We start from the raw sequence: 13349 nt of genomic DNA, 5'->3' as shown, positions 1-13349 counted from the left end.
ATAGATCTGGACCATCTACAAATGAAACCCGACAGACCACCTGAGGGTGCTGGATTTATCGATCGGAAACTTCTGAACCAACATTTAGCATAGGTACAGTGTTTGATCTGCTAAACAGATGCCTCCTTTGTGGAAAGAAACACAGATCCTGGTCGCCACAACGAACTGCATAATTTGCAGCTGCGCACATTTCTGCGGTCCTCGATATGCGTGAACTGACAGAGACGTTTGATTATGAAATCATCAGCGAAGCCCCGTTGTTTCACTCTGAGGTAATGCTTTTTAATAAACTTCCTTTAGTTAACGTTAGTTAATGCATTAACTAACATTAGCAATACATTTGTTACTGTGTTTATTCACCTTTGTTAACCAGCTTAGGCAAATGTTAACAATGTTAACTTTTAATTTGAATAATAATGTCCTATTAGTAAATTTTGAAATGAACATTAACAAGACAAATTACTAATGTTAATGCATGTTTTAGAAGTACTGTGTAAAGAACCTTGGTGCTGTATTTTTTGTTGGCATTTTAACGTGCAGTTTTCATATGCTACACACCTGGCCTACTCAGTTTTATGTAGGCCCACCCACTTAAACATTTCTGGCTACGCTAGTGCTTTATAGGTACTAATAAACCACTATAAAGTTAGTAATATTCATGCTAATAAGTAACTAGTCAATAATGAGAATTGGTCCCAATCTAAAGTTTTAGCAAAATTTTGTGTACATTCTTGTTTGCACATATAATAACTTAACAATAAATTAGAGGAGCAAATAGCTAAACAAATTTACATTTATACTTTTTAACATGAGTGGCTCAGTCCGAGATATAAAGATTAATGATATAAAACCAAACAGGTCATGGATGCTCTTACTTCTGCAGCTTTATGTCCCTCTCCAATCTTTCTACCTCTTCTGATGATTTAGAACTGCTCTCCAAAGCACCTGACAATTGTTCCTCCACCTCTTTTAATTTAGCCTGGATGAAAAATGTACAGATTCAGTGTGATTATTTAAGTTATTCGACCATGTTTCATCATAAAACTCAAATAAATACACATGGTTTGTAATATAACGAAAATATAAACTTATTGACCTCTTTCAAAACTACAACTTCTTGCAGATCTTCATTGTCAAGTCTAGCTTTTGTCAGGGCTTCCTTCATGTTTTTATTTTCTGTGCTGACACTCTCCATTTCATCCTGAGAGGAGTGATTGTTAGATATGAAGCACATGTAGCACTTAAATTACTATGTTGCTATGTCAATGAATGCTTAATGACCTTTTCCTCACCTTCAAATTATTTGCTTCACTTTGTTTCTCTTCAAGTGAGGCAATAAGCTGGAACACCTGAACCTCCCTTGTCTTTAATTCCTCCTTTATAGACGAGAGGGAGTTTGACTTCTTATCCTGTTACAGAAACACTATGAGCTTGGTTTCATAATTGGAATTCAAAGAATGCGAATGCTCAAAGCAGAAGAAAATACAAACCAGCTCATCTCTGAGTATCTGTATTTGCTTGCTATGGTCCTCTTTCTGCCCCTTGATAACGTCTGCATGAAGATAGTGTAACCAATGATTTTAGAATGATACTAAGCATGCAAAAATATCATTATTCGTTACCATACAGTTTTAACACACCTAACTCTGTGTTTTTGTCACTGAGTTCATTCACCAAGGAACTTATCTTTGTCTCAAGGTCTTGTGCCCTGTGAAAACAAAGAAAGCATTTAATAAAAGTTGATTGAATATTTAATTTTATTATTTTTTTCTGTGATAAAGGTTTGAGATTTACAAAACATTATGCTAGGTCTTGTACTGATATAACCTCTTTAACATACCTCTGTATCTCAGAAGTTAGTGAGGACTGCAAAGAATTCACTGTCAGCTCCATCTCTGAAAGCTGGTTTGACTGTTGCTCTTTGATGTTGTTTAGTTCCTGTAGTTCATCGTCTTTCTTCTGAAGAACTTTCTCATGGATCTCCTTGCTTTGTTCCAGTTTGCAATTTAGGACTCTCTGGTTTTCCTATGAATAGCAATACAATGCATAACATGAATTATTTTATTATTTATGTACTATCCTTAAAAGTAAGTAAATACATTTGTATTAAGACCTTGGAAAAGGACAAACCTCCATCTCCCATTTGAGTTGCTCTGTCAACCTGAGTTTCTCCTCAAGTGCCTCCCGGTCCTGTGTAACGCTTTGAAGTAATTTCTGATGTTTCCCTAAAATCAACAAGAGTGAAAGTAAATGACTTTTTGAAAATTAATCAAGAAAATACTGACGCAAATGTTTCATGCATCCTTACTTGCTGACTCCTCTGTTACACTGCAGCTTTGCTGTGCCTCTTTCAGTTTTAGTGAAACATCTTTGAGATTGTTTTCTTTTACTTGGAGTTTTTCTTGAAGCATTGCAACCTCAACAATTCAAAGTCAAGCAACACAAAATACACATGTGTTTTAGTCACAACAAGAACACAGACAGGTGAGTGTTATTGTTTGCAAGGTCTTTCAAAATCAAGATTATTCAAGCAAGTGCTGCCCCCTTCAGGCTGAATGAGTTAATTGTAAGGCTCATGAGCAAAGGCACTAACCTCCTCCTCCTTCACATGGCATTCACTCTCCAACTGCACTTTAAGATCCTCAAACTGTGTAAGGCATTCTCTTACTGTAGGATGTTAACAAAATGTTTCATTCCATTGTGTCAAATACACTATATGCTTCAAATGAATTCACTTAATTAGTTAAAAATGATCACATTTCAACATATCCTGCTGATCAGCTTCTGCTTGCTTCCGAAGAGCTTCAAATGCTGCCACCATCCTCTGCAAATGAACAAATTACAATGTCATGAAAAGGATTGTCCTAATTTAGGGTTCGGCCTATTGTCAACTCTGCATCCATCTTCAATAAATAAATGAAGTAGTTACCTGAATATTCTCATTGTTCTGTAAGAACAGATCATGAGTTTCTTCCCGTTCAGCCTCAACTATTCAGGCAAAATAAAAAAAAAACACATTATTGTCCTCTAATAACTGTCAATGAATTAACATATTTAGTGTTAAGCTACAGTATACGACATATTATACAATAATATGCTCTCAGACTTACACAGATTCATTTTCTCAGCAGATCTCTCAAATGTGTCCTTTAGTATGTTACACAAATTTCTGGTTGCATTGCTTCTGCATAATAAAGAACATAATAAATTATAATATAATATAACATAATATAATATTTGTACTTATATAAAAATTACCCATGATGTACATACTTATTTCTAAGATCTTCATTCTCATTCAGTTGATCCTCTAATTTCATGCTCAGACTTTCATTTGCAAACTGCAAAGGACATAAGTCATAATTCTGTCTTTAGTGAAGCAGACAAAAAAATAATGAAAATAAATCTACTACCTGCAAATCTGATTTACCTGAAGCTCTTGAATAGCTTTACGCTGCGTCTCAATGGTTTTTCTGTTTTCCTGAAGCTTCCTGTCTTTTTGTGAAATCTCAGAATCTATTTTGAACTTCCAGAGTTTGATTTTCTCAGCTTCATCAATCAATCTGGAGTACAGCTGGCTGGATCTTAATGATGTCTGTAATGCAAAAGCAAAACAGCTAAACTGCTTAGATTTACTGACAATGTGCATTTCACTGAATTCATAATGTAGACCTTAAACCATTATAGATTATAAAAAAAAGAAAGAATAATCATTTAAGCAGTAAACTACAATACAAAATGAAATAAGCATTTAACCTGACCTCCTCCTTTTCCATTGGCATGACTGCAGCTTTCTTCATGCCCTCTGAAAGAACAAAGTATCAGGATTAATGGACTTAACGTTACTTCATTAAAACATATTCATTACAGTACACCTTTCCATTTAGATTATAAATGTTACCAGTTCTTGATGTCTTCGTAGGAAGCACCATTTTGGATGGAAATGGCAGGCTTGTCTCCATATGTGAACACTTGTTATAACTCTACAAACAAAATACACATATCATCCTACATTTAAATGTTCACACAGCAGTTTAGCAGCCAGAGGTCAAATAGCAACATTATAGCACAAACAGAATTTACAAGTTTGCCAACCTGGTTTGAAGGAGAAAAAACTGAGTTTTCTTCAAACGAGCCTGTTTCCTGAGGCTTCACTGCAGAAACTTGATTCAAATGAGCTCTTGGGGGCACCAGCAGTTTGAAGTTGAAAGGTTTTTGCATGCTGTGGAGTAAAACGAAATATATAACTTAAAAAAATACTCAACTGTATACCGAATAGTTTTATTGTTGAGTTTTTCCCTTTTGAGACACTAACGTTAGCTAGCCGAGAAACGTCAAGTCGAAAGTTGAGCCAGTTGAGCAAAGGTGGTAACGTTAAAATGATTTGATTTCCGTTACTTTTCCTCTTTTATAAACTACGTGTATGTAATTAAACCTAATTTTAGAAACATTTCATTACCTTTAAGCAAATCACTCTAGCACTTTCTGGAATTTTTTTAATATTTATTACGATTTCGCTGACCAACGGTTTTTACCTGACTTCAGTTTGACTCACGCGAACCAGATTTGAAACGGTTTGCGCGGCTGATTCAAATTAAATGACGGCTATTCACCCCATATCAGTTGGAACTCCCGAATTTTTTTATTTACCTTTTTAAATTATTATTAATATTATTTTTTTAAATATGAAGAATGCTATACGCATTAACCTCTTTAGCATGTTTCAAAAGTACATTACTTACATTAATTCGGCGCCGCAGAGGCCCAATGCAACATAAAGGCGTTGAAATTTCACCTGATGGTATTTTCAGACTGGTATAAAAATACATTCCTGCCAGTTGTGTGTCTTCTTTTATTCAGTTATTTCCTAAATCATGGTTTAACATGCCTGTCACATTTCTGAAAGGTGCATTCAACTAGGTTAAAGCTTCAGTAATATCAAATGGGTTGGAGGTCAGATGAACATTTTGCAAAAGAAGAGGTACTTACACCAATTTGCAATTCTCAAAAGAACACCAGGGTTAACCCCCAACACTTGAAAGGAGATGTGAAACTTTTATTAAAATGAGAATAATTTTTATTTGAACCATTTTGCAACATAAAAATGACAAACATTTAAATCTATTCTGATAGTAACTTATTTGGCATTTAACAAACAATTTCCCATTACTCTATGTACACAAATTGCTTTTGTGTTTACACAGTTTGAAACAAGTAAATAATCTTTTATCACTAAATTGCTAGACTACACACATAGACACACATGCATAAGAATATACAAAATAACAGACGCTGACCATGGATACTGACAAAACAATGCATTAATTGTTTTAACTTGGAAAATATTTACCAAATTATGCTTAATTTGTGCATATATTCAATGAGACAGTATTTGCACATCTACTGCTTTCACATTGCTCCAGTATCTTTTTTGTTAGAAGGCAACATTTGTTTCTTGCAGATTAATTCTTCATATATTCACTGATTTAATCTTTCTCCCACTCTCAGCGTACATAAAATGCCCCAAAATAATGGCCACAGTTCTTGTCCTACAGTAAATGCATACGTTTTAAACTAAAGTTAAATTCTAAAAATAAAAATATCAATTGCACGACCATGTGCTCATGCAAGGCACTGAAATGTTTGCATCACTGCCTCAGTGACCCGAATAGACCAAGATGGATGTCTGTAATCAGATCCTCAATGTAGAGAGTGCAGAAATGTAAGAATCACCCAGAATAAAACCAGGATCAGCTATTGTCACACAGCATCCTCTGCAGTATTGTCATCAGGTACTTTCAGTGCTTGTACAACCTCTTTGCCAGGTTCCTCCTGCAGATTGGCTCTCTTGGATTCTTCTTTTGCTTCTTTATCCAGTAGCTTGTAGTTGATGCCCATTCCGATGAAAAGAAACAAACTGCCAGCCAGCAGGACAATTCCACAGCCCATGTATGTATATTTGTAGTCATTGTAGATGTCATTGAACTTCCCTGTGAGTGCAAATAATTGTTATATATATATATATATATATATATATATATATATATATATAAATAAAAATCAGTGATCCAAGTGGAATCCATCAATGCATTTTCAACAAAAAGTGATTCAAATGTAGGTCATGCTTTTGCTTTCACTCACAAAACTTTTGCAAGATAATAATGCACAATGCCCTAATCTATTCCTCATTATGCATCTTAATTTTGCAAAGGCATGCAGAAGTCTTTTCTTCTGGGACTGCATGGTTAATGTGTTTTCAGGGAGGTTTTTTGTTTTTTTTAGATTAAAATTTATCTGAATGCATGAAGGAAAATTTATTTTAAATCATGTGACTGGTCATTTTTGATCAAAAAAACAAAAACAAAACTTTTTAACTACATTTTACCTTTACTTGTTTCAGATAAATACCTTTTGTTATTTAGTATGCTAAAACTACTCACCTAATAAAGGAGGCCCCAGTAACACTGGCCCACATTCTACAATCGTCACCAGTCCCACAGCACTGGAGAAACGTTGAGATCCCACAAGATCCATGAGGGTCTCAAACAGCACAGAGCTCAGCCAGCCAAAGGCAAACCCAAAGAAGATGGCGTAAATCACAAACCCTGTGTAGTCTGTGGACAGAGGGGCAAGCAGGTGGCACACACCGTTAAGGAGAATGGATGCGGCGAAGAAATGTTGCACCCTTGGTCTCACCCATTTCGTGCCGGCGATTATTCCCATTGAAGGTCGTGCAACCATATCCACAAAGGCCAGGATAGAGAGCAGAAAAGCTGCCTTCTCCTTGGGAATTTCCTTACTCTTGGCGTAATTACTGAGGAACACAAGAGGAGAGAAGAGGCCGAAGAACATGACCACGTTACCCAGAAGGTAAAGCAAGAAGCCACGATGCTTGAAGAGTGTCAGATCGATAAAACCATTGATGATCTGCATCACACTCTTTTGCTCTCTGGCTTCGCTATTACTGTTAGCAGCTTTAACAGCGGGTTGGGGTTTTGGCCCAATGGGCCTCATCAGTGATCCAGCTACACAACAATTCAGCAGAAGTCCACCTAGGATCAAGAAGCTCCCTCTCCAGCCGAAATGGTCAAAGAACCAGGTGTTCAGGGGAGCCAGAGTAGACAAAAAGACTGGGCTACCAGCCATAGCGATACCATTAGCTATTGGGCGCTTCTTGTAGAAATATTGGCCAATCATTGTGAGAGCTGGGTTGAGATTGAATGCCAGTCCCAGACCTGGAAAACATCATAACACACAGTTCGAAATGAAAACAGGTCCCCTGGGTGATATTAAAACATGTCAAAAGAGTGTAACATCTCTAGGAGTGCTATTACTGTAAATTGCACGGGATAAGAGCAATGGTGTATGTTTAAAAATTCTTATTTGTTTTTAATTATACCTCCCACTACACCGACACAGAAGTACAAGCCTTCGACGGTATTGCAAAAAGAGGCAGCGATGAGCCCTGCTCCTGAGAGGCAGCCTCCTAAAATCATAATAGGTCGACTTCCATACTTATTGACCAGGATACTGCTGACAGGACCTGGGAATGAGAGACATAAAAAATAAAAAAAATCTGTCAGAATTTGCACAAAGCGGAGGAAAATGTATTTATTTCTGTAATCTGAAGCCAAATTTTTTCAGTTTTAAAAGCATTTTAAATGCTATTTCTGAAGTTACAACCTGATACTTAAATAGGTTTTATATATATAGGTTAATATATATAAAATGATTAACCTATTTAAGTATCAGGTTGTAACTTCAGAAATAGCATTTAAAATGCTTTTAAAACAGAAAAATCTATATATAAAGAAAAAAAGAAAGAAATGCACAATGCCCTAACCTATTCTTCATTATGCATCTTAATAAAGTAAAACCGTTACTTTGATATTACTGAATTTTTGATCAAATCCAGATTTTAAATCTTAAAATATGAAAATCCATCATAAAAATATTATGTTACTCATAAAGAAGTGTGATATAATCATAAACCACAAAATGAATTATGTATACACACACACACACACACACATATATATATATATATATATATATATATATATATATATATATATATATATAAATATATAATAAATTATGACTTTATCTAAAGAAGATAACAGTGTTGTTGAAAAGCATGCTTGAGATTAAGTACAAGATATGTGGCGTGTGAAGAAAAATCAAGGTAATAGTAAAAGAGAACAATGGTTCAAGCAACACCCAATTCCAAGTTATCAGGAAGTTTAATACAGGACTTGATTTTATCCATTGGGAATTGATGAGATTGAAAACAGTGGTGTTGAAAAAAGATGGTCTGGCCTATCACAGGATCACTGTTTCAGAGGGGCAGTATGTTATTACATTATGATAAAAGATTACGAAGACAAACATCTATCTTAAATAACATGCACACATGAACTGTTCACAATAACACTAGAGATGTATACTAAAACAATAAGCAGGGTAAATTTAGATTTTTCATGACGTAAGGTGATAGTCTCTGTTCAGACCACTAGAGGGCATTGCAGCTCTGTGGGGAAGAACAATAGAATTTGACATGGCATATTACTGCAGTAATCATCAAACTGCAGATTTTGCTGTTTCCCACCATCATCCAGCTAACTGAGCAAAAGATGTTACCTGTGAAATGCAGAAGCTGAAAGACCAATCTTAAAGTGCTCTACTAAATCATAATTTAGATACGTTTCGCCCTATGGCAAACTTTAGGCCTAACAAACCAAACTAATGTGTTGTGATACCACCCTACAGTAGTAAACACAAGGATCCCAAAGGTATTTCCAGTTAGATGCGTGTTTTTAAGGCTTCCGTGTATTGAGTCCAAATCCTATCATGAATGTAGGAAGGAAGCCTGCTAATCATGTGAAAAACAGGGGAGTGATGGCGAGCGCCAGCACGTCTTCAGCCTCCCAGTACAATAGGCTGCCTTGTTTGCCTCTCTAATCCACCTCGTACAGCGGGAGAGCGAGTCTTTGCGAACATGTACGAAAGAACATATTAACACATTTATAAATGCAGAAATTCATTAGCATCACATACAAGCCCTAGTTTACGTCACAACAACTACTAATACCAGTACTTTCACCAGAGTTGAGCTTTCAGGCTCTATATAAAATGGCATAGTAGTTACATTTAAGGGAAAAAATCTGTGATTTTTCTGATTTAAAAAATAATAAAAAATAAAATAAAATCCGGATTCGCTATTTGTAGGGCTACAAAATTTTGCCAAAATGTTTTGATTATATCAGTAAAAAAAATAAAAAAAAAAATAAAAATAATATTATATAACAGTTCTTTATGGTCCTCAAATCTGATTGGCTGATAAGAGTGTTGCTATTAGAGTCCATATAAACATTACTAAATAAAAACAAGTTTTACTTTTGTAATATGTCACTGTAAAAATAAAAATTTGAGTATTTAAGAAAAAGAATATAATAACATGATAATTTACTTTACATTACAACTGTAAAATTACAATACTAATATTTATAGCTTATTTTGGTCTTAATTTCTTCATTTTCAAACATTAAATCATCAGCCATAGATACATGTAAATAAACGCTCCTTACAAATCAGCTTGAATACCAGATAAATATGGCAAACACTGTCGCAACCAATGGTGTCAGGCTAGGGCTAAGGCTATCTGTTTACGCAACCAATGGCAGATGAGTGGAGTACTCAGTTAACTTGTATGAAAACAGTCATTATGTGACAACATAGTGATGCAGAAAGCCTAATAGTAAGCCTTAACTATTTAAATTCCAGGGTAATTTAGAAACATCACTACATTTTGTGCAGTTTTGTATTAAACCTAAAGTAAATAGAATTAATGTGACTGTAAATGTGGCACAAGAATAATCAAGAATTAGACTAAGCCCTTGGGTGACATTAAACAAAAACTCACTCCTGACATATCAGATCAGTCCAAATTCATGTAAATATCCTCATATCTGGACCTCTCTTGCTCCAGGCAAACTACTCTGAGTTCCCTGGGTCACCGACAACAAGCTTAAATGCACTAGAGGTCTATGTAGGAAGATGTCTTGGCCTAGAATGCCAAAACAACACATCCCTGGAAAAGAAACGAACACCTTCTGACAGTATTTAGCTTAGAGGGCATTCAGACTTCTCTGCAAACTGTGGTTGAGACAGTGGCTGTATTCAGGGAAATGAGAGCAAAAGGGGAACCACAACACATGTCTGTCAAGGCCAGCATCAAACTACATGCTAAAACAATGGCATTCTGATTTACTTGTGAGCATACTGTGAATTATTATGAATATGGAATATATTGCCACACAGACATCTGATGTGCATAAGTAAGCATAAAATATTCACACAATTATGTCTTGCCTGCAAATATGTTAGTACAAACCAGTAGCACTACATAATGTGATTCTGTTTATCATTGTCGTCAGAACAAATTGCTGGATTTTTTCCACGCGTGGTTGGTTCTGTGATCATCTGGGTCATGTGCTATGTATTGCCCCCTGCATTACAGTAGGGAATTAGCTCTGCTGGGCCAGAAGGGGCATGTAGGAGTATGAGGTCAAATGTAAAGTCATGTGCCTCTCACATGCCATGCGTTCTCATGGCCATAATGTCAACCCCAACGGCATAAACTGAAAGGTCTATCTTTCAGAAACATCCTGATCGAGCGTCTTGTTCTTTTTCATGACAAATGTAAGGGTAAAAACTCAAGTTTGACAGAAGTAAAAAAGAAAACCTGAACTAACAAAAATAAAACTCCTTTTACTCCTATTATCGACAATGAAAAGTACTCATCAGTAAATATGTGTAGTCAAGTCATTGTACATATGAATTGCATTTTCAAATATATTTTTGAATAAATCAATATTTAGGACAAAAATAAATGCCACACGATATACCCAGATTACCCACCCATTTGGTCCCACAATGTTAATTTTTTGATTTTATCAGTTGATTTTTTGGGTCATTGTCTACAATACTGATGTACTTCATTAATTGTACATCACAAAAGACAATAAAGTTTCATTCAAAAATGAAAATCCTGTAATTTATTATACACCCTCATGTCGTTCCAAACCTGTAAGACCTTCGTTCATCTTCGGAACACAAATCTATGAAAATAGAATAACAACAATAATGACTTTATTCAACAATTTCTTTATTCTCGTAGCTTCATAAAATTACATTTGAACCACTGATGTCACACGGACTATTTTAACCATGTCCTTTCTGGGCCTTGATCTTGTCAGTTGCTGTCTGACCCTATGCAGGGTCAAAAAGTTCTCAGATTTCATCAAAAATATCTTACGGGTTTGTATCGACATGAGGGTGAGTAATTGATGACAATTTTTATTTTTGGGTGAACTAACCATTTAAGCATTATTTTTACCATTTCTCCCTTAGAGCATGTGGAAAACCGAATAAAAGTCAAAGAGTTCATCCATATTCTGAAACTTTTTTGTCTTTTTTGGAGCTTTACAAACACAAGTCACTGTATTCTTGGAAAATAATTAACGTTCTACAAAATGTATTTTTTGTGTTCCATGGATGACAGAAAGTCGCACAGGTTTGGGATAAGGATAATGACATGAGGATAATGAAAAAAAAAAGGTTTAAGAGTAAGAGTTATATATATATATATATATATATATATATATTTTTTTTTTTAAACTAAATCTTTAACTCAAATTGCAGGGTGGTTTATTTTTTGCCTGTTTTAAAGGATATGTATAAGCACACAAGCAAACCATACTGAACACTAATTGGCTTTTGCATTGTAACCAAAAAGTAACACCATACTGTCAGAACCTTGATTTTTTATATCCGTAATGGTTTATATTTTTTATCTCGCATTTGATTTGCTCAGTAGCGTGAGAAGGCGAATGTGCAATTTAGTCTGAGTGTGCTGACATCATTTGGTGGTGCTCCACTTCCTGAGACAAGTTTGCTATTGACGCTAGTCATCACAAGTCTGTGTGACTCCTGAGTTAGGCGTCTCATCTCCTCATCTCTCTCCAAGGAAAACATCTGACACTTGCAGAATAAAGAGCTGACAGAGAAGAAAGACTCCAGAGGGAGATAGAGTTGCCCATTCAGAGCTCAATCTCTCAGCAAAGCAGCCGGTGGGTGATGTCTAAGCCTTGTCTAGCATGCTTCTCGTTTCTACAATTCAAATGAATAAGGGCCTTTCACTCGCACCACATCTATTGATAAACTGCGTCGGGATCTTCATTACCTGCGCCATGATCTCACCACTGGCTTGAATGGATGACAAAACAGCTTGATTTAAAAGTTACCCGAGGACAGAATTTGAATATGACAGAATATGAATCAATGCAAACATCTAGTATGAGATTAAGCCATTATGAATTCAGAAAGAACTTTTTATAATACATGTATAGAGAGCTTGAGAGGTTTAAGGGGAGGAGAAAGAGGAGCATGCAGGAACACACTGCTTACCTCCTCCATACATGACAGCAAGCATGATGGAAGAGATCCAGGACACTTGACTGCTGGTGGCATGGAAGATCACTTCAATTTCCTTGAAGAACACAGTTATGGACTTTGGGAAGGCGTAGGAGAAACCAATAGAAATGAAGGCACCAAACACTATGGCCCAACCCCAGCCACCTTCAGGAGGGGTGTATCCCACAGGACCTCCAACAGCAGGTGCCATGGCTCCAGGTGCTTACAAAGCTCTCTCTGTAAAGAAACAGGGAAAATGGAGTGGAAAAAAATAGAAAAAGGTCAAATGTTTTGACATCAAAATCTAAACACCTCCAAGGCTCCTTATAAAAACATTGTTGACTGCATATTTGAATGATGTCACCTAATATAAACTGTAAAGAACTTCAAAATAGAAAACATACAGGAAACATACATTAGCGTTCAAAAGTTTGGGGTCGGAAAGATTTGTAAAAATGACTGTTTTCTATTTACATTTTTTTTTTTTTTTAAATGTAATTTATTCTTGCTGGAAAAGCTTAATTTTCAGCATCATTACTCCAGGCTGGTCATTCAGAAATCATTCTAATATGCTGATTTGGTGCTTGGAAAACATTTCTTATTATTATCAGTGTTGAAAACAGTTTAGTTGCTTAATATTTTTGTGGAAACTGTGAAATTTGTTTAAAAGAATACCGTTTATATGAAACAGAAATCTTTTGTAAATGCTTTACTGTCATTTTTGATCAATTTAACTCATCCTTGCTGAATAATAATAATAATAGAAATGTCTTACTGGCCCCAAACTTTTGAACAGTGTTTTTTAAAAAACACAACTTTAATGATCTTTCAGTTCAACTTTCATATTTATTAATAGTGTTTGCTGGTGAAAATGT

General features: G+C 35.4%; 1 protein-coding gene across 14 annotated transcripts in view; it reads right to left on the bottom strand.

Moving 5' to 3' along the window:
- Nucleotides 1-13349, bottom strand: part of LOC131542382 (monocarboxylate transporter 1-like) — a 39291-nt gene that overhangs the window by 3421 nt on the left and 22521 nt on the right. For 9 of the 14 annotated variants that reach the window (XM_058779044.1, XM_058779043.1, XM_058779037.1 and 6 more), the window contains 4 exons: nucleotides 12469-12711; nucleotides 7400-7543; nucleotides 6441-7235; nucleotides 5071-5990 (listed from right to left, as the gene is read on the bottom strand). In XM_058779044.1, the coding sequence (XP_058635027.1) occupies nucleotides 5761-5990; nucleotides 6441-7235; nucleotides 7400-7543; nucleotides 12469-12685 (1386 nt within the window). In that variant the 5' untranslated portion in view covers nucleotides 12686-12711 and the 3' untranslated portion in view covers nucleotides 5071-5760. The other 5 variants (XM_058779031.1, XM_058779035.1, XM_058779034.1 and 2 more) reach the window with 4 other exon arrangements.

This window comes from Onychostoma macrolepis, chromosome 06 (genome assembly GCF_012432095.1).
Source record: "Onychostoma macrolepis isolate SWU-2019 chromosome 06, ASM1243209v1, whole genome shotgun sequence".
Taxonomy (NCBI): Eukaryota; Metazoa; Chordata; class Actinopteri; order Cypriniformes; family Cyprinidae; genus Onychostoma; species Onychostoma macrolepis.
Note: the sequence above shows the minus strand (reverse complement) of the source record. Positions and strands in the feature narration are given on the sequence as shown.